The 22,229-nt window shown below is 40.6% G+C and overlaps 1 protein-coding gene across 3 annotated transcripts in view; it reads right to left on the minus strand.

The window, feature by feature from the left end:
* ZNF385D (zinc finger protein 385D) overlaps positions 1-22,229 on the minus strand; it is a 934,321-nt gene that overhangs the window by 327,240 nt on the left and 584,852 nt on the right. The window contains exon 1 of one of the 3 annotated variants that reach the window (XM_029214261.1): positions 3,643-4,075. The exons of the other annotated variants lie outside the window; for them this stretch is intronic. Coding sequence (XP_029070094.1) covers positions 3,643-3,664 — 22 coding nt within the window. The 5' untranslated portion in view covers positions 3,665-4,075. Of the gene's footprint in view, positions 1-3,642; positions 4,076-22,229 lie in introns of those variants that run through there. 3 annotated transcript variants of the gene reach the window in all.

Consider the following 22,229-nt stretch of genomic DNA (forward strand, 5'->3'; position numbering starts at 1 on the left):
GTTCTACTCATTTGTTTAAGATGCATCCTTTCTTTCTGCAGCAGGATTCTCAGGGAGCAAGCCCTCGCCCCTGCTTGGCTGTAAGTACCCCAGAATCTCCATCTGGTTGATTTTCGGGCACGTCGAATTTCCTCAGTGCCATCAGGCTCCCATTTTCTCTCCTGATGGCAAAGGGCTGTGACATGACACCTCTCTGGCAAACTGTGGACAATTTGTGAGGTTGGCAGGACCACGGGCAGCCATTCATCACTCCAGCAGTGGAGAAATGTGTGCAGCCAGATGGAAGGGGAAGATGATTCAGACATACTGGAGACAGTACATGGTTACAGCCTTCTGCTGGGATGTACCTGCCCTTCATGCCAGCACTGTCCCCTGACCCAACCGTAACCAGGCGGCATGGGGCAGGTCTGCTGTGCTCACAGCCAGCCAGGACCGCTCCCTTCATCCAGTGAGAAGTCTCCCAGCTGCTTGTTGTTATTTGCGGATTAATTTTTTTTTAATTTATTTTCTTATTTATTATCTCTAGGTCTCATTTGCAAACCGGGGATCATAATACTACCTTTTTTTTTTTTTTTTGCCACATGTGGGATGTTAGTTCCCCAACCAGGGATTGAACCCGGGCCCTCGGCAGTGAAAGCGCAGAGTCCTAACCACTGGACCACCAGGGAACTCTCTATTTCCGGATCAATTGTTAACGGTTCTTTATCCTCGGCACATGCAATTTTTAGGTCTGTCAAATATTCCTGCGGGTGGAGAGGGTAACTTCACAAGTCTTTATGATTTTCCCTTGCTTTTACAGTAAATCTCAATCAGGTTGCTTGCTGGGATTTTTCCTCTCTTCTTTCTCCCGTGTGAACCTGATTCTTAACTCCAAGTAATGAATGCGAGATCGACAGAATAAGTAACAAACGTATCCACGGTGACTGAACAGCAAACTCTTAAATTACTGTGCAGTAAGTGCAAATGAACAATTATTGAAAACACTGCACTAAAATTTCAGTAGGAGATAAGAGTGAGGCTTAAGTCATTAAAAGGGTCCATTAGCCTCGTGAGTCTGAGACAGCACACTCAAAACACGAGTTATTCTGGAGAACTGGAAATATTACTTATTCCACCAACTTGCACACACACAGCTGACTCCAACTGAGAAAGGACGGGGTCACAGTGTCCAGCCCCTAAGGGGAAAGGGGTCTACAGAGAAGCAGAGGCTGGGCCAGTCTGTCCAGGCAATGAGTCTTCAGTTAAACTTGAAAGGCGTAGCAGGCGAGCAAAACTGACAAATTAGATTATTTACAAGGGAAGTAAATACCCTGCTTGCATATCAATTCCCAGGGTATTAGAGCATCACCCATGCTCTCCATCACTCCCTGCTGGGGACACAAATAAAGACTTCTGACACCTCTACCCCATTCCCACAAATCACCAGAAAAGCCCAAGAATTCAGCCCTGCTTTCCTTTTGTCCCTGTTCTCCCTGACCTGATAAACCCTCTGCAGTTCAAATATGAAGAAGAAAGTCACGGGTGACCAAACTGCAAAGTGAAAGCACTGTTTTGAAAAAATTACCTGAAATAGCTACACCCACATAAATACACGTATGTGCCTACGTACGTACACACATACATACATACTGTTAAATTGCTGTTGAACCTTAACACGCCTGGGTCGTATTGTCAATTCTGACCCTAGATCGTGGACCACACATTTTATGAGAGACAGGTGGGCTCCCAGAGCTCTGGATGCCAAACAGCTTGAGCGAGGGGCTGCATAACAGAACCTGAAAGAAACAGCATTCCTAAATACACACGATTTCCTCCGAGAATATAAAACCATATCTCACGCCGGAATTATGGTGAGACCGAACCGTGCTCATGACACAGAGGGCAACTTTAGCCTTGCCTTTAAAAGAGTATAGTTTCATCTGAAGCAGGACATCATATTTCAATGTGTGCTATTAAAAACTTGCATTACACAGTGAAGCTAATTGCCCTGTGAATCACCCTGCTTTACAAAACGGCTGGGCTAGCATGCAGTTAATAATACGAGCTAGCCCAGTGAATATTTCTCCAAGAGACACAGGAAGATCCAGTACAGCACAGATGGCCTCTGGACCAGTACTTTTACACCACTGCTCTGGTTAACACTACATCCTCACCACCATCACCTTAGGCACTGTTGCAAGAGGTTGAAAACTTAAGCTAAAATTAAAATCTTCCTTTCCATCTCTCAAATACCAGTACAGATGCTGAAATGTTATTTTGTCCAAAAGGCATATTATCTTTACAAGCTTTTGCGTGTGTCAAAAACATTCACAATAAACACTTGCTATTTTATGAATTGTCAATTAACACGCTTACCACCTCTATCACTACCCCCTGGAAAGAGTGTTAACTCTGGATTCTGCTTAAATGTGTCTCTCAAATGAGGAGCCTTGCTTTAAAATCGATTTTAGTTATTTTTAAGACTTCTTTCCAAACATGACGCAAATTAAAGGGAAATCAAAACTGCTGTCAAGACAACTAAAAAGCACTCAGCTTCTCCATACTTTGGCAAATGTTTCAAAGGCTCGAGCAAACAAAACAAAGCAAATAGTACGCACAGCAATAAACAACCGAGAAACTAATACTGCCCCAAGTTTCTCGAAATACCTCTTTAATTGAAAAATGACTCTAGCTTACATATTTCCAAGCAAGGCAACTGATCACCCAGAGCATTTGCATCATGGAACCCTCACCCCTCTTCAGCTGCTCTCACAAACCTTTTAATATCAGAGAGATGCCCTTAGGTGATGATGCGGGATGAAACTTACAGAAGGAAAGCATAACTTCAGGGAGGAGGAAAGGATATTCCGTCTAATCCTTGGCTTCGTATTTAGGGAAGGGTTTTGCCTTCTCCCCATCAGTAAGTTGCAGCGTTACAGTGCAAATGTGCAGCTCCCAGCCCACTTACACTGCTCCACTAAGAGCCCAGATCTAAGCCTCAACATGTTTTCTGGAAGGGCAGGCAGCTCCGCAGAAAACCTAAGGGGGGTTTCCACCACGGCACGCAACTAAACTGCACAAACATTTAACAGCTCCGAGACCTCTAAAGGTTTAAAATAATATGCATTTTGTGCCAGGATGCTCTACCTGGATGGAAAACTGGGATGCTGTGGAAGGGTGCTCTCAGCTGTCCAAGCACCGCACACCAAAGAATGTTTTCTTTCCCTTTCTGCCTCAGAATTAGGGGAAAACCAAAATGCTTAATGAACCGTAGATATTGACTAAGCTTCCACAGCATCCATAGTACAGAACTTTTACATTCCATTGAGTTTGCCCATGACTTTCCCACGCCGCACCATTTCTCCTTCCTCACCTAGCTAAAAAAAAAATCAACTTCATCACACAAATCAAGGCAAAGTTTAGCCACCCTCACCCCTGCCTCTTTCCTTTTCCAACTTCAACTCCTCTACGACTAACAAACAGCCCCGATCGTAGCACAAAGGAAGCTCCTAGGGCTGCACCAGCTGGGTCCTCCAGTTGCCTGCTGAAGGTAGGTTTACTGGAATAGATTCTCGAGGCTTTGCCGAGATTTTCGAAAGGGCTTGTCTGCCCTGATGAAGAGCTGGGCACCCTCAGCATGACATCATCAGCGTGAACACTCACCAAAATACATTATGCTTCTCATTAATCAGACAGCCGGAACCCCACCGCGGCGTCTTCAGCATCAGCTCGCACCCAGGGCTGCCGCGCAGAGCCAACCCGTTTCATGCTACATTCGGCGGAAACGTCCCCGGCGTGGAGAGCAGGGGCGCCGAGCGTGCCGCCTCCGCCGCGGGATGAGCGCCTCGCGGGCCGCCTTTCCCGGGCTACGGTCCCCGGCGGCTGGAGCGTGCACTCGGGCTGCCTGCTGCACTGCCCATCCTTACTGTAATCCGACTCCTCCTTGCGATGTCCTTGCTGCGCCTGTGACATCAGGACTGAGAGTACTACAAACAGACCCCCCCCACACTCCACCCCACCCCACCCCCGGTTCGCCGCGGCTCCGGGAGGTGCTTCGATTGCCTGCCTGGACCAACCATGGTGCTCGGGAAGCGTTGACGAGCCCAGAGACCTGGGAGGGGGCGGAGTGAGGGGCGCGGGAGGCTGTCTTAAAGAGAGAAGGGTCTCCAGAGCCACGGAGGCGCGCACGGGGGGAGAAATTCACCGGGAGGGGGGCGAGAGGGGACAGGGTTAAGGCGACTTCTGTCACTGACGTGTCATTAGACACACTTTTATCCCGCCCCTCCCGCGAATGGCAGCATCCCCGCCCCAGCTGAGTCTCCCCTCCCAAGTTTAAAAGGCAGTAGGAAGGGGAATGGTGCCTTGTGCCTGCATTCTCTTTGCTGTAGGCTTGAGGGTTGGTTGCTGTCTGTGATGGTTATACCTAAAAGACTCCAGGGACCATGCTAGGGTAATACAGGTTTCCACTGAGAAGTGATCAGATCACAGAAACCCAGCAGTTGGTGAAGAGTTGTTTTTATTTCTTGAGTATTTTCTGAGCTAGGTTGATAGAGAAATGTAAAGAAAAATAACTGGTGATGAAAGTCACCTCGCACCTGCACGAGATCACATTTGCTGCCTCCCGAAGCAGGTAGTAGAAAGGACACTGAGCCTGAAATGATCCCTGACCCCTAAAGGGGAGAGACATTTTAGCCTGAAAGATAACCAGGATTGTGTCATAATTCAAGTCTGGTCACCAGTATAATATAGACACACACAAGCACTCCCATTACATTTGAGATGAACAGTCGAGAAAGGCAAAGCTTAGCAAAGAAGCTTAGCCCTTACATAGAAAAGGATGTTAAAAAGAAATCGCTGAAAGCTGGACTGATTAATATTTCAATGCTCTGCACTGAAAATAAACCCATAGAGCAAGTTCAGTTTCATAAGGACTCATCTCGTTGGGGTCCAACTTACCTACTGGACCATTTAAACTTAAACATTTCTACAAAAATCTATTAAACTAAGAACTGAAGATATTGATAAACCATAATGGAAAAGAATATAAAAAAAGAAAAAAGCAAATAAAAATTTAAAAAAAATAAAGAACTGAAGATAAAGAACTGTAGCCTATGGAAGCAAGCAATTGATATATTTTAATAGGAGTTTTGGTAAGCCATGGTAGCCAATATTTCTCCATTGTGATATTAAAATATTCCATGGTCTTTTCTTGCACAATTCTGCGTCTGTTGATGGGTTTAATACATGGGGGGGGGGGGCTGAGGCTCGTAACAGCTTGCTCTGCAATCTTGCAGTGGATTATAAAGAATTTGGTGAATGCAAATAGATAATCATATATAAATCAGAAACATTACAGCGAGTCTTAGGATAAATCTGGTGATGCTCTTTTAGAAATAGTCTTCATTTAAAGCAATTTGGAGGAAGAAAATGTCAATAGTAAAGAATATTTACTTTTTTTACTCCTAGTTTTAAATTAAAACTAAAAAGAATGTTACAGGAAAATCCTGAAGAAAATACATAAGTGGTTTTCCTTTTGGACAGATGGAAATCATCCAAAAGTACAATTATTGGCCTTTCCCTCAGGCAAAAGAACCATCTGTGGTAGAGCTTATTCCTGAAGCTCATCAGGTGTCTTGACGGCCTACATGGGCTAGGGGGCGCTGTAGTTTAATGTTAGAGTTTTTGGTCCTTTCGACTTCCTGTAGTTAGAAGGTGGAAGCTTTTAGAGTTGCATTTAAAACAGGAGATTTAAGATACTAAAGGACTCTCTTAATAATTAATAACACCCTTGAATTTGTGTGGCATTCTGCAGTCACAAGGTCTTTTCACTTATGTCATCTTCCTTGCTAACAAACTGAGATCTCCAAAGGCGTATATTATAATCACAAGAACCTGAGGCTCAGAGACTTTAGGCAACTTTCTCAATGATGTCAGTGAATGTCAATACAGAATAGTTGTCTTACTATGTGTATGTTGACTTTATGTTCAAGTCCCCAGCAGAGCTGTTTATTCAAATTCTAAATTTTCCGTTTATAATGGCTCAGGTAAAGATCGCCCCCAATCATATTACATCACTGCATGTTCCAGAAAAAATATATATATTTATATGGTCATGAAAACAGAGGCAGAGAGCATTTGGTACTAGAACATTCCAACCTCTACCGGGTCTGAAAGGGCAGTGTGTCGCCTCTGAAAGAACATGGCATCCAAGGAGCTGCGTGTTACATTCATACAATGGAATTCTGTTCAAAGAAAAAAATGAGGGTGTCTGCTTTATTTAAACACGTGTGCCCCATCCACCTCCAATTCAGGGTTATCTGGAATATCAAGACCTCCGATAGAAAAGTTGCTTATTTCTGGATGGAAAACAAGTGGTTTTTATTTTACTTGTATACTTATTATCATTCCTTCTAAAATTACTTTATGTGTATATATTATATTTATAAAGAAAAAATGCGACTATTTTTATCTTGAAACAAAATAACATCTAAACAAAGGCACAGCTGAGGTTGGCTAGACGAAGGGTTGTGGACATGACAGCCGTGCCTGAGAGATGTGCCCATATGTCACCCCCCAGGAGAGGACCCAGCAGCTCCCAGGGAAGGACCTCGTTCACACCAGTGGCTTTTCTCTGTCTCTCAGAAAGTATGAGAAGCTGAGAAATTCTGAGGGGGAATAAGGTAGAAATAGACCTTTCACGAGTAAGACAAAGGATGCCCTAAAACCAGTCACATATTTGGACTGAAAACATCATGGAAAGATGTGAATTTTCCCTTTGCTCAGATATCCGGAGAGCTGCCTGCTTGGATTCTCCTGTCTCCTGAAAGCCTTGTTCAAAGGTTTGTCAGGGTAGTCATTCCCAGTCTCCCTTCTAACAGTTCAGACTTCCTTCCTCCTTCCCCTGGCTTTTCCTAACCCCTCACCACCCTCTTAAGTCTCCATAACATGTATCACCATCTGACCCACTACTGTGGACATCTGTTCATTTTGATCTCTCTCCATCGGAATATCATCTCCACGAGGGCAGGGATTTTCCTTGTTGTTCACTGCTGTCTCCACCATCCTTACAAGGGTATCTGGTACTTGCTGCTACTCAATAAACATTTGTGAATGGATGAATGAATGAACATAACCGAGTACCACCTTACTCTGCTTAAAACATCATACTTTCCTATGTGCCTGCAGGAAATCTTTGAGACTGATGGTGTTTGATGCAAACTGTTTACACAAATTGAGTGTGTCCATGCTTAGCAGCAGCTGTTCTCACATTCCATGCAATACAGATGCCAGGTGGTCCTGCAGACCACAGTGTGTGAGCTTGCTTGTCCTGTCTCATAGCTGAATGCAGCAGTCATGCAGCCCTGACTTAGCAGAGCCCGTTTATGTTGCCTTCCTCTGCGTCTTAGTTTTGTCCACTTTCATCTCTTCCTTATGTATCCGCAGTAAAGTTTTATCCAATGTTCCTTATTCCAGGCTTGCCCAAGGCCAACCCATGCTCCACATTAGATCCATTATTATCTTTTTAAAACAGATGTGATCAACTCACTCCCTTGCTTAAGACTCTTCATTGTCTATTTCACCTACCAGGGTATATAGGGCCTTTCACAACTAGCCCCTGATTACTTTTCCACTTGTGAATGCTTGATCCTTCACAAGCTTCACTCCAATCCCACTGCAGGACTACAGTTCCCCTGAAGACTACACTCCTCTTACCTGCTGTCTTTATCTGGACAGTTCCTATTCAACTTCTGGGGCTTTGTTCAAGTATTATTTCTTCTGAGAACCTTTCCTAACCTCAAGAGTGAAGGAGGTACTGCTCCCATTTTGTTTTCAGATAGCATATTTTCTAAGTCCTACTTGAGCACTTAAACATAGTGTGGGGATTGCCCTTTACTTGTCCGTCTCCCAAATGAAAGAGGATGCTTTTTTTTTTTTTTTTTAAATCTCCAAGACCTAGTATAAATCAGTATTTAATGAATGATTCCATTATTTATCTATTCATTCATTCCATGTTTACTGAATACATTCCATATCTTTTGAATGTCTACTTCGTGCCATGCATTGTACTAGGTGATGGATAAATAACGCCGCAGAAAGTGCAAAAGGCAATGGGGGACGTGCCTGAGGGTTACCAGGAAGAGCAGGAAGGTCAATGCGCTAGAGAGGAAGTAGGTACTGAGGAGGATATTAATAGTTGAAGTGAAATAGGTTACATGCAGCCTAATTCAGTAGGACTTTGGTTGGCCATATCATAAAGATTTAGACTTTTATTCTGACTTGTATAGAATGCCTTTGGAGTAACGTAATTTGACATATTTTAACAGGTTCACTATGGCTGATGCATGGAGAATGGATAAAAGGGAGCAAAGGAAAACACAGGTGACCACTTAGGAAGCCTTTGTAATAATCTAGGAAAGAAATGGTGGCTTAGACCAGGGGGGGAGCAGTGGAGATAGTAAAAAGTGATTGGAATCTATACATGTGACAAAATGGGTCAATAGGATTTCTTGATGAGTTGGGAAAGTGATGGAAGAGGAAAAAAAAAAAAGAGTAATAGATTATTTGAAATTTGGAGACTCAGCAATTGGAAGGTGAAATTTCCACTAACTGATAAGAAGACTGTGGAAAAACATGTTTGGGTGGGGGGGTAGGAGGTAGTCAATGCAGGGCCTATTTAGTTTGAGTCCTATTATAATATTCAAGTGGAAATGTTCCCTAGCAGTTGGGCTATATAAGTATGGAGTTCAGGGGAGATGCTTGAACTTCATATTTAAAGTCATTGTTTGTATCATTTTTTTTTAGATTCCACATATAAGTGATATCATATGATATTTGTCTTTCTCTGACTTACTTCACTTAGTATGATAATCTCTAGGTCCATTCACGCTGCTGCAAGTGGCATTATTTCATTCTTTTTAATGGCTGAGTAATATTCCATTGTGTATATATGTACCACCTCTTCTTTATCCATTCATCTGTCAGTGGACGTTTAGGTTGTTTCCATGTCTCGGCTATTGTAAATAGTGCTGCAATGAACATTTGGATGCATGTATCTTTTCCAATTATGGTTTTCCCCAGACATATGCTCAGGAGTGGGACTGCTGGATCATATGGTAGCTCTATTTTTAGTTTTTAAAGTAACCTCCAGACTGTTCTCCATAGTGGCTGCACCAATTTACATTCCCACCAACAGTGTAGGAGGGTTCCTTTTTCTCCACATCCTCTCCAGCATTTATAATGAACTTATATACAAAACAGAAATAGACCTACAGACATAGAAATAAACTTACAGTTACCAAATTAGGAGTTTGCAATTAACATAATACACACTACTCTATATATCTATCTATATAAAATAGATAACCAACAAGGGCCTACGGTAGAGCACAGGGAACTATACTCAATATTTTATAATAACCTATAAGGGAAAAGAATCTAAAAAAAATACATATATACATATATATATATATGTATATATACATGTATAACTGAATCACTTTACTGTACACCTGAAACTAACACAACGTTGTAAATCAACTATACTTCAATTAAAAAAAGAGAGGAAAAAAAGCAATAAACAAATAAAAAGTTGTATTTTCAAATAAAAAAAATCATAATCTTACAGATGGTGATTAAATCTATGAGACCAGGTGATACCTCCAAGGGAATATAGATGGAAAAGTAGAATAGGGTCAACACTGAGCCCTGGGGAATTATAAGTGCAAGAGACCAAGTATGTGCGTATCTGGTGACTGAATATTTGTTAAAAGCACAATAATCTGTTGAGTGAATATTTGTTGACATATGAATGACATTTGATGGAAGGCTATTTATTTTAAGCCTGAGTTTGCCTCTGTCTAATATACCTCCACCTAATGTCAAAACAGGTTGAAAGGTGGAGAAATAACTAATTTGTCTATATGAGAACAAATGACAAGTGCAACTAATCTGTGTAGTGTTTTGCTCAGAATTTTGTAGATTGTGTAGACATGACTACACACTCATAACTCATTTTTATTCATTGATTCCTACTTGATGCTTCCATTGAAATTAAATGCCTAGGGACCTTAATCTGGATAATTAATAGCCTACAGGAAAAGAAGTGCTAATATTGTGATAAGAAGAAAAATTCTATAAATACTATAATATTCTAAAATTCTACATATCTGAAATTCCCTAACCTTGGAGACATCATCTAATAAATTCCTTCTATATGTGGTCAGTTAACATGGGCTTTTTTACAAGGTTTACTAACTGGCATTGAGAACCCTCTTAGAATTCTTACCCTGGAGCTGGCTGTGGCCTAGGCATGTTTATTCATTCAAAAAATAGTTATCGGGTACTCATGTGCCAAGCACTGTTCTAGGTGCTGAAAGTACATTGATGAAATTACAGACTCTCTGTCTACATGGTGCTTACATTCTTGCGGTTTCCATAGCTTAACTTATCCAGTAGGATTTGGAACATCTTCCAGCTTTGTCTCATGCAGAGGAAGACTTAAAACATCCTTCATCTCATTCATTCATTGGTTATGGTTTATTGCTTCTTTACCCCCAACAGAATGGACATGAGGGCAGGGGCATATCTACCATGTTCACACTGTATCCAGTGCCTCAAAAAGTGTCTCAACAATAAGAGACATGAAATAAATATTTATTTGTATTGATTTATTATTTATTTGAATGAATAAATATCTCAAAAGTCTTCCATATGATGCTCTGTCCTGATGCTACCGAGAATATAGTTATATTCTACCAGGAATGCCCTTTCCTATTCCCCTTTATCTGTCTAAATAATTGTATTCACCACCCAAAACTGCTCAGATATTTCATTTTCTAAGAAGTGTTCCCTAGGCTATGTCTGACTCACATGTTCCCCTAATGTGCTCCCAAACATTGTTTGCAAAACTTTATTACAGTATTTATTAGATTGCATTTCAATAAGCAGCCCAGTTATCAATACTCCTGAAGTAGAATGAAGGTTCTTTGGAGTCATGGGAGAAATAGATAAATATCAATTCCTTTAGTATTTTAACATACCCCAGAATATAGCAGAAGTGCACACCAAGGGCATGGCAGATCGGGCTAGTGACTGGAGCGTGCCGTTAACATCCATGACTTAGGAAGCAGCAACCTTTGCTGTGGTTGGAGACGAGTAGCAGAATTCCATAGACAAGGAGGAGACTTCAAGAGCAATCTTAGAGTGAAGAGAGAATCCCAAAGCTGGGAGGAAAGGCCAGCCAGGAACCGGAGGGCTGATCAGCCATTAGGCAAAAGACAAATCAGAAATGTTGTGGGTGGAGCAGGTCAGGAATCCAATGCAGGAGCCAAGTATCACCAGAGTCAAGAACAGTTTAGTCAGAGAAGAATCTGGGAAAAGCTGATCAAACCCCAGCTGCTCTTACAGATGCCTTTTATTAGCACATTTACCCTGGTTGATTGATTGTCCTGATTCCCTTATAACAGGAAGCACCACAAGCTCCCTTTCTGAAGTCTCTCGGATTAGCTCCCTGTCACGTTTCCCTTTCTTATTTTCTTTTTTCCCCTCCAAAGCCCTTCAGGAACGTGTTCACATTTTTATCTAGCTTTTAATAAGGCTGACTGACCTCTTGCTTTATATCTATGTAGATATTTTCTCCAAAAATCAATGGACACCACATCATATGTTTGGTAGTCCCCAGTCCACATACTTTGGTGCCTCACTCATAGGAAGTTTAATTATTATAACTATTATCATCAGTGGCAAAAAGAAAAGAAGTGAAGATCCTATATAACACCACACTGAACTCAAATATTTAAGCTACTGCTCTGCTTCTCAAAGCATTTGGTGTCTTATTTAAGGAGATGAAGCATTCATACAAAAATATAAGTTAAAAAAAAAAGGTAGTATAAAGTAAATGACAAACGAATAATCTAGGACATGTATGTAAGGGCTTGGTAAAAGATGAAATTATAATGGCTTGAAGGCAAACCTGGAAAGCTGCAGAGAAGAGGTGGCACTTAAGTTCAATCTTTATTATTGGCCCAGATTGATAAAATACAGACATTGGCAAATGACATAAAGCAAGGGTGGAGTTGTGAATGGTAGGTCTGGGGGACAAAGAAAAAACAAGAGCGTTCAAGAGGAAGTTTCATGAAAGATTTTCATGCCAAGTGAAGCTGGAGAGGAAAACACAGAGCCTACGTTGGATGTGACCTCACATCCCAGATTACAGTGTTTGAAGCGACACGTGATGCAGGAAGTGTCTACTGAATGAATATGTGAATGAACCTTAAAGTGTTTCCAAGGACAGAAATGTAATAATATGCCTCCCAAGATATTTGGTGACACCCTACCATGAGTTAATACATCTTGTAGAGCGGGTTGAGAGATCTTATACGCTCCAGAGGTTTCCAATTTTTCTTAAAATAAAATTCATTTATGGTTTCTGGGGAGCAATTTGAGGATCAGCCCTCTCCCCACAACAAATGTGCTTGTAAACCAAATGGAAGAAGAAAACAACATCATATTGAATTTCTTCTTTTGCTTTAAAAAAAAAGATATTTCAAGGTAAATTGAGTACAGGTCAAGTAAAGTTGGATGCTTTAGGTCATGGACATTCCATTTTTATATATACCGTGATAATAACGCTATAGAGTGAGCACAGAGACAACGCAGTGTGCCCCCAACTTTGCATACATTCACTTTCAAAGAAATTGAAAGTGCTTCCAAGTGTGCATAATTCTGCACCTCAAGTCAAATACAGTAGATGGAAATTTGTTCGGCTCCCTCTGTCAAATGTCTAAAACACATGAAGGAAATGTGTAAAGGAAAACAAACTATTCCAGTTTCAACATTCTTTTAATTATATCTCAGTTTCAATCTTGGCTTTGCTCAAACGTAGAAACAATCCTAAGGGCTCATCTCTGATCCTTTCGGTGGATAAAATGACCGCATGTGATTTTTTATCCTTAACTCAAAAATGTCAGTCCTGGAAATCCACAGTATTTATCACCATGAACACCATTTAACTGTGGCAGTACCCAAAGGAACTCTGCACAGCCATACATGAATACAGCTGAAGGAACTTAATTAATCTTGCTGCCACTTCCATGATGCTTTTCATCAGTTTTGCTGCTATCTGATCAAATGGACTTCTCCATATTGGAAACGGCTACCCACAGCCTCTTGGAAAAGCATTTTCAAAAGGTAAACAAAGGCTCACCTTTGTGGTAGGGAGCTTTGATGCAGACAGACATTATTGTTGCTACTCTAACATGGAAGTAACCCTCACATTTCCTATTTACGATTACAAAATCACAGAAAACATAAATATCTATTCTGTTCCCAACCGCGAAACTGCTTTAAAATCTATACACAGAATATGTGTTTGAAATAAAAGGTCATGTTTTTCTATTCTTTTCATGAATAGTGATGCTTAATTCATTATCATGAACTGTACTAACAAAATACAGTATAGAACATAATGCATAACAAATCTAGACGTTTTCACCGACCACTGGGTTTAACTGATACAGCAAAGCAAGTGATCATTCAATGACAGTACCGGCCCTCACTGTCAGTCATATTTTGGAAAGATTGGTTTAATACGTGTATATTTTAAGTATAATTTTACTTATATGCTGTTTTTGCATTGTTTTTTCAATGCTGGCCATAATTTAATTTACTAAAAAGAAATTGGAATGATTTTGTAAAATGTCATCGCCTTTTGACCATATGAAAGTCAACTCAGTCCTGTGGGATAGCCACAGAGAACCAGAAAAGCAACTCACCAGTAGCTCAACATCCGTGGTGGGCTCTGATGAAAAAATACCAGTAATGTGTCCTCTTTCTTCATGTGTGGAGCCAGCCTCCAAAATTGTCCCCAGTGATGGATTCGTGTTTCCCAGTATCCACACTCTTGTGTGGCCCATTCCCATTTTGGGTAGAGCTGACCTGAGCAACTAATAGGATGCTGTTGACATGACCAAGGTGTGACTTTCAAGATGAGGTCATAAAAGGCAAAGCGGCTTTGGTTTCTTTCTCTTGGATCACATCCTCTAGGAGAGGGGACTTGCCCTGCTATGAGGACACTCAGTAAACCCTACAAAGAGGGACACATGACAAGGGACTGAGATTTCCAGCATTTCCTAGCATCAAGTTTCCAGGCATGTGAGTAAGCCACCTTGGAAGTGGATTCTTCAACTTGGGTCAAGCTTTCAGATACCTGCAGCTATAACCGACATTTTAAATGCAACTCACGAAAGACCCCAAGTCAGAACCACCTAACTGAGAAACTCCCAAATTCCTGACCCAGAGACAGTGTGAGAGATGATAACACTTATTATTGCTCTAAGCTTCTAAGTTTGGGATTTTAAAAAATATGTCAGTAGATGCATCATGCAGCTTTATAGCCTAGTTGTAACAGTGGGACGTCTGTACAAGATTAATTAAAATGATGACAGTGTGATATAGAGCTCAGCAGAGATAGACATAGACATAGGGCCTTGGAGAGGTATGTATCCCTTTGGGTTTTGGTTTCTTAATGCGTGAAATGATGGAGTGGGAATGAGTGAGGGTCACCAATGCAAGAGTCTCTGGATAGACGTGAGGAAAGTATTGATAATATAATTGCATGGGGTGAGCTAGATGTCTGTTTATAGAGACTGTTAGAGCCTTTGGAGGATTGACAGTGTGTGTCAACGAGTGCCCATTATTTTGCTTCAACTGACCAGAAGCCATGAGGGAATTTGGACCCAATGTTGCTAGATTCTTCCATTTCTCCCCTACCAAGTTTTTACTTTCTATGAAGAAAACAGTATCCACTTGTTAAAATCTTTCATGGAACTTCAATTTGAAGCCACATTGTTTTAAAATTATGACTTTTTGGTTTTGTTTTGTTTTATTTTAATTATTTATTGGCATATAGTTGCTTTACAATGTTGTGTTACTTTACAATGTTGTGTTACTTTCTGCTCTACAGCAAAGTGAGTCAGCCACATGTATACATATATCCCTTCCCTCACAGATTTCCTTCCCATTGAGGTCACCACAGAGCACTGAGTAGAGTTCCCTGTGCTATATAGTAGGTTCTCACTAGTTATCTATTTTATACATAGTAGTGTATATATGTCAATCCCAATCTCCCAATTCATCCCACCCCCTCTCCCTGCTTTGTTCTCTATGTCTATTTCTGCTTTGCAAGTAGGTTCATCTGTACCATTTTCCTAGATTCCACATATATGTGTTAATATACAATATTTGTTTTTCTCTTTCTGACTTACTTCACCCTGTATGACCGTCTTTAGGTCCATCCATGTCTCTGCAAATGACCCAGTTTCGTTCCTTCTTATGAAACATTTTCTTTTTCCCTTCTTTTGCATTTTCCGATATCTTTAGGATTTTATTCAAGGGTCTCTGCTACTGCATTCAGCTGTTCCAATCTGTTCTTCCCTTCCACCACTCTCTCTACCTTTCTCTATCTCGTGATCAAATTTCTACCTTTATCTACCAACTCATATTCCTCTCTGTCTGGTATCACCATCTCCCCTGCATCTGGCAGGCCCTTCTTCATACCTTTTTAACCTACTGAAATGCTGCTCATCTTTTTTTTTTTTTTCATTGAGATATAATTGACATAACATTATATTAGTTCAGGTGTACAACATAGTGGTTTGATATTTGTATATATTGTGAGATGATCACCACAATAAATCTAGTTAATATCTGTCACCATATATAGTTACAGAATCTTTTTTTCTTGTAATGAGAACTTTTAAAAAAAATTTATTGGATTATAGTTGATTTAAGTGTTGTGTTAGTTTCTGTATAGCAAAAGTGAATCAGTTATACATACACATATATCTACTCTTTTTTAGATCTATTCCCATATAGGTTATTACAGAGTATTGAGTATAGTTCCCTGCACTGTACAGTAGGTCCTTGTTGTTTAACTATTTTATATAGTGTGTGTACGTTAATCCCAAACTCCTGAGTTATCCCCGCCACCCCTCAGCCCACGTTTCCCCTTTGGTAACCATAAGTTTGTTTTCAATTATCTGTCATCCTTAATCGTTTTCTTTCTTTGTTTGTTTGGTTTATAGGAGAGATTTATCTGAAGAAATATTATGAAATACAAAACAACATAAACCCTTAATCTCCACTCCTACAGTGGTAGATTTGATATAATACATAATAAAAAAAACTTTAAAAATCCAAAATGCACAAAGTACTGCACAGTTTGATCACTAAGTCATTAATTGACCAGCAAGGATGAGCCTTCTCTAGGATGGTTGCCAAGTTCATAATTAGTGACTAACTTCTTTTATGCCTTGAGAGAAACGTGATTTATCCCTTGATAAAGTTCCTTGGTATGTCTTCCTGTTTATAATGTGAAATCTCATTTGGAGGAATTAATATGTCTCGTTTATTTTATTGCCACTGAGTGTTCTCATAACGCCTGCCCATGACACACCTCCCAGATCTCCCTAAAATGAGAATTGTTGCTCAGCTGCTAGGAATGCTTCAGACAGAAGGCCTTCACCTGCCAGCCTCTTTAGGGTGTTGTCTCAGATGCTGGGAGCTGCGTGGCTAAGCTTTCTCCCCCTGTGGTGGACCACATCAGCGATCAATGTGGAAATAAACGTCCTGGCCATCTCAGACCAATTTGGGACAATTTGGTGGAGTGGGGCCATTTAAGTGCTAGAGCATCCAAAGCTGTCTTTGGACGTGCATCCCAGCTCAACTTCTTTTTCTCTCTAGTCGAATTCCTCTTCTCCCTCCCACAGAGCCAAGCCAGGGTGCTCCCAGATAAACACTCTACCTGCTAACCTTCATCTCTGTCTGTTTCCCGGAGAACCCATCCTGTGACACTGTCATTGAGGAAGTACTCAATATATACTTGGTGGTATAAATTTAAGTCCCAAGTACCTAAAGGCAAGCAAAACTAATTTCCCAAAGAAGAGAGTATGCTGATGCCCCAAGAAGCCCTTGAAATTACTGGATAATTGAGAAAGAAAACCCACCTTTTTTCCAGAGACTTGTTGATTTAGGAATTAATGTGAAGAAAGGAAAGCTCAGAATTTAAATGAATGCCCTGGTTCGTGTACTCTGTCTGAGTAATAGTGATGGCTCAGAGCTGTCAGGTCTGCCAGGAGATATTCAATCATGATGCTCTCCTCTTTCTTTTCAGGAAAGGTAATCACTCAGCATTTTGTCTTTTCTAGAAGGTGTCATTATTTTTAAAAGACAATAAAAGTTTCACAAGGGTTTCTAGGTAGTGGAAAGTTTTCTCTTCACCTTCAATAAAAAGGAACAAGAAAAAAAAAACTAGAGGAGAAAAAGACCCTAATTAATCTGAGCATGAAGAAATCCATTAGCTTTAAGGAACTTGCATAATTTTGAAGTATAAAATTGCTTGGGAGATCCTTTTAAAGTGAGTAATTTATCATGCACTTTAGTATCTAAAATATACATCACATATCTTTGAAAATAATGTTGCATTAGTTAAATAACCAGACCAGTTTTTCTGGAGGGGAAAAAACCAAAAAATATATATATATATATTTCACCTTAGTAAAAGCTGTGTGGAGAGTCTGCTCTAAAGAAACTGTCAGCAATGAGACCCCCTGAACCTCTGATGGGCAGAAAGAGAGGTTGGAGAGGACTCTGGAGAACATGACGTCTACGTTGAAGAGTATGGAGAATTTCAAATTAAAGAAAAATAAAGGACAAGTATCCCAGGCATAGTTCACAGCAAGTGCAAAGGCCCAGAAGAAAAAAGGAGCATGGGGACAGGAGGTAAGAGAGGCAGAGGAAAGTGGTACAGAATGAGGGACGGCAGGTACCTTGGAGGCAGTCATGACCCTGCGGCAAGGATGTAGAAAACCACAAAGGGTTTAATCAGGAAAGGGATGGACTGTATTCTTATTGATTCAATAGGTACTAGAATAGTGACCTACTAAGTATCGTGTGGAAATAAAGCACTCATATAACCGTGCGACTCTGAGATAAGCATATGCAGAAATGCCCTAAATCTCTGACATAATTCCCGCTTTTCCTTGCTTGGGTTTTCTGTCTACATGTCCTCCAATGAAACGTAGTAGACAAGGAAAAAAAAAAAAAGGACGTTTTGCATGGCTGGGCTTGTCTAGTTGAGAATCACCAATTCAGCCAGTTTCAGGGTAAGTCAGCTTTTTCAGCTGTCACGGGAGCTGAGCATTGAACACAAGAATGAAAACTGAACGGTTGATCGTTTGACGATTGACCCAGATTAGCCTTCAGATGACGGAGTCAGTGTGTTGGCTAGATGGGAGTCTGTAATATAATTACCTATTGTATATGCATAATGTCTACATGTATATGTGATACGCGGAAGAAAATAGAAAAAGTGAAACTTTGAGGTGTATACCACAAGTTTTTATGTTTATCTGCCAGTTTTAGTATAATTCTACATCTCTGGCTCACATGCCCAATTTGTAAAATTGTTTACTCCTCTCCTGCCTTCAAATTTCCTAAGTAACATCTCTCACATTATGGGTGACCCTGTTTTTGAAGATCCTTAAGCAGTAAAGAGTATTCTGAGACTGTCATTACCTATGGTGGCCTCAAGGATCTGCAGTGGCCACGAGTGTCTTGTTTCTTCCATAAAGTTTCAAAAATGAGTGTCTGTCTAATCACAGTAGTATTTTCCAAAGATCAGCAGGTTATTGCATTTATTTCTGAGAAATAAATGCAGCCATTTCCTAAATGTTATGTATGTACAGCAGCTACACAATATATATATATGTAATGTGAGTACGTGAGATTTCACTGTCTTAACTTTCCTGGAAATATAAGCAAGGCGTCAATCTTGATGGGAAATATAGGGAATTTGGACATATTTCAAGGTGGTTGCCAAGCCATCCTCCTCTCTGGGGAAGTTCCTTTTCCATATGAAATATGCAGGTCTTACTCACCCCTGGACGTGACTGATTTGATTATGGTGGCCTCTGGATAGGATTTTCTGAGACCTATGACTTGTACGGCTCAGCTTGAAAAAATGAACCAAGACAATCCTGTTTGTTCTTGAAAACAAACTAAGAGATGGAGAAGGAGCTTGTCAATTGGTGATGGACCCTGGAACTAGGAGTTCATATAAACTTAGGCCTTACAGAGTCCAGTGCAAGGTGGATAAGCCCAGGAAGGTAGAAAAGAGGGGAAGAGGCAGAGAGACAGAAAGAGAGCAGGCAAGCTGTATGTTGGATGGAAAGAGAGGCTCATTCTTATAGGGTAGGATTTGGTTATTCAATGGTTTCTTCTCACGGGCACCTTTCAAATGATTTCATTTTTCGCCTTGAGGTAACTTTAATAAGTCTCTGTTCCTCCAATAGTAATAATCTCTTATCACTCCCTTAGTTAATTGGAAGAGATTCCGTAGACTGACACTAGGGGGCGTCATGGTCAAGTTCTGTACTCTAGCCTTTTGACTCTTTCTCCTAAAGAAGAGAAAATGGCAGCATCGTGAAGAAGAGAAACACAGTGGTCTAGAAAAGGAAAGCAACAGTCAGGCTGGAGGGAATCAAGGGTATTCAGGAAGTGAACTAAGAGTAGTTATGGGATGATAATAATGGTTTCTAGAAAAATGACAATAGCTTCTAGGTCTCCAGAACAAAGAGCTATTCTCTTCCAACCTTTATTTTCCACCAACATTTTGTGAAGATGTGCTTGTGAACAATAAGAGTAAAGGCTTTTGACTCCTAGGGTTGATATGTAGCCTGTTCTCCTTATGTTTTTATGTATTGTTTTCCAGATAATCAAGCCTCTTTTATTACAAGAGTGATGAAGAACATTGAACTTTGTCAACTAGATGACTTCCTATCTTGTGAATGAGTGACATGCCTACTGGAGTGTTAGAACTCCAAATCATGACTTTGGCCCGTGTATCGAGGCACCGTTAGCACCCTTTCTAGAGATGAGTTTGAGTTTGGGCATATTACTGGCCACGAGTAACGTGGATTCATTGATTCTCTCTGTTATCTCAATTTCTGATGGTTCACAATAGATCTACCAGATTTGCTATAAGATGCAAATCTCAGCAGAGATCCTGCAGGAGAACAGAGAAAGTCTTATTAAGCCACTATGGAAAGGCCGTTAGAGGATGAAGGATAACAGATAAATAAATAATGAGGTCAAGACAAGTAATTTAGAATAGATGGAATTTGAAAGAAGGTGTATTAAATGGAGCAAAGGTGGAATGAAAGGATAAAACAAGTTAGAAGGCAGGATAAAGTATTGGAGACCCTTGAAGTCAAGAACACATAGTTAAAATTGTATGTACTAGAAAAACTGTCTGGAGTTGAACCAATGTACTTGAAAGGATTTGTGGTTATGGGTAAACAGGACAGCCAGATGAGGTTCTATTAATATAAATCTTATCTAATCCAATGCTTGATTCAAGTTGTGGGCTCAATGACCACATTTAATGTAGCTATCAAATATAAGATCTTTTCACATCCAATCTTTTTTGCTGTTGTTCATGAAACGTGGCTAGAGCCTGCGTACAAACATCCCCCCACACACATACGCACACCACAACCACTTGTGTCTAAGCCTAAATTGAAACGGAAATAGAGCCTTACAGTAATCACACTTCTTAGGGGAATGCTAGGACACTGTGAGACAGCCACCTTTAAACAAGGCTGAAGATACACACGTGTTTTAGGCTTGTATAACTATCCTACAAAATATATTCACCTTTTCAGCTCAACTCCCTCCTGTATTTGACAAATTTCACATATTCTTTACCTCCAGTCTCAGACATCACTTCTTCCAGAGCACCTCATGACCCTGCTTCTAAGCCTCCACGCGCTTCCTCAGCACCCTCTCTTTGGTGATAATGCATTTGTTGTAACTGTCTGGACACTCGCCTTCACGAGACTATAAGGCAGATGCCACGGTGACCTGGCCACTGTACCTCCAGGGTCTAGTGTGTGGTTCATGGTAACTATCCAGTACGTACCCGTTAAATGGGTGGATGGATGTGTGGGTGGATGGTGAGTGCAGAGACAGTTGGGGTGGAATGTGCGGAAGGGACAAGACAGACAAAAAGAGAGGAGGGAGGAAGGCTAAGATACCGTGATGTGAGTATATGACAGTTGTATCAATAGATATTTGGATAACAGATACATATGACCTTTCTTTTGGAACATTTTAGTAATGAAAGAAGTGGACTCTATAATGCTGGGTTAGGGCACAAAAGTATAAATGGTAGCTTTATATCACTATGAACACCCACTGAATATCCAATGGACTAGCCCTTTACCATAAATTCTAGCCGACAATGAAAAGAATACTTGAATTTTTACATTATTACAGTCTGTTCTAACTATCCACATAAGTACATTCTAAGCATAAGAGGATTATACGAACATATACTTGTCTCTCATTTCTAGCCTTGCTGTATGTAATAGAGGGTCTCAAAGGGAGATATCTTAGTGGGCTATGGAGCCCCTGAGGCGGCTGAGACAACCCCCAGGGCCATTCATGCCTTGTGACCTATGCCTGCATTCTGGTTATGGGCAAAGATGAAGGATCTTCTTGAAGATAGAGTCATGACCCATTTTATAACCAGAATTGAGCATTTAGAAAAGAGTGACACACTATGATTAAATATACAAAAAAGGAAGGTGCTAATTAATAAGAACTTATTCTTAAAGTACTAATTATTTTCTTGCTACCTTCTATTTCCTCTTTATCTCTGTTTAAGGAAGCAGAATCAACGCACAATTAACAGGTTTGCCCAAACCCGGCAAGGTCACCTTATGGAATGAAACTCTAAAGAAAGTCTTTCTTTACTACCCTTTTCCCAGGGAAGAGATAGGAACTTGCAACTTTCTCCATCAATTTCAACCTAAACACAGTTTTCTTGAGGCTTTGATCACAGCGTGTGGTGCATCTATGCTTGTGTGCCCTCCTTCACTGGACCGGTGCATTCCCTGAGGGCAGAATGTTGGCATCTACGGTTATCTTACTCATGTCTGTGCTCCTGGCTCCCACGACAATGTCCACAGTGAGTCTGCAAAGATGTTTTTAGATGGGTGAATGAAGGAGTGAATGAAGGAACACAAGAGGAAGAAGAGTCACCATTGACCATGTGTCTGGACATCTGTACATTTTCCCTGATGAATCTCTGGAAAAGAGAGTAAAGACATATTTGAGAATGGAATTTTTGCCATGAGAAGTTGTTGTGTTTGTTGTTTTGCTTTGTTTATACCCCAAATAGTAATTTATCA

Source organism: Monodon monoceros, unplaced genomic scaffold (assembly GCF_005190385.1).
Source record: "Monodon monoceros isolate NGI ecotype Baffin Bay Population unplaced genomic scaffold, NGI_Narwhal_1 Super_Scaffold_11, whole genome shotgun sequence".
NCBI classification, from domain to species: domain Eukaryota; kingdom Metazoa; phylum Chordata; class Mammalia; order Artiodactyla; family Monodontidae; genus Monodon; species Monodon monoceros.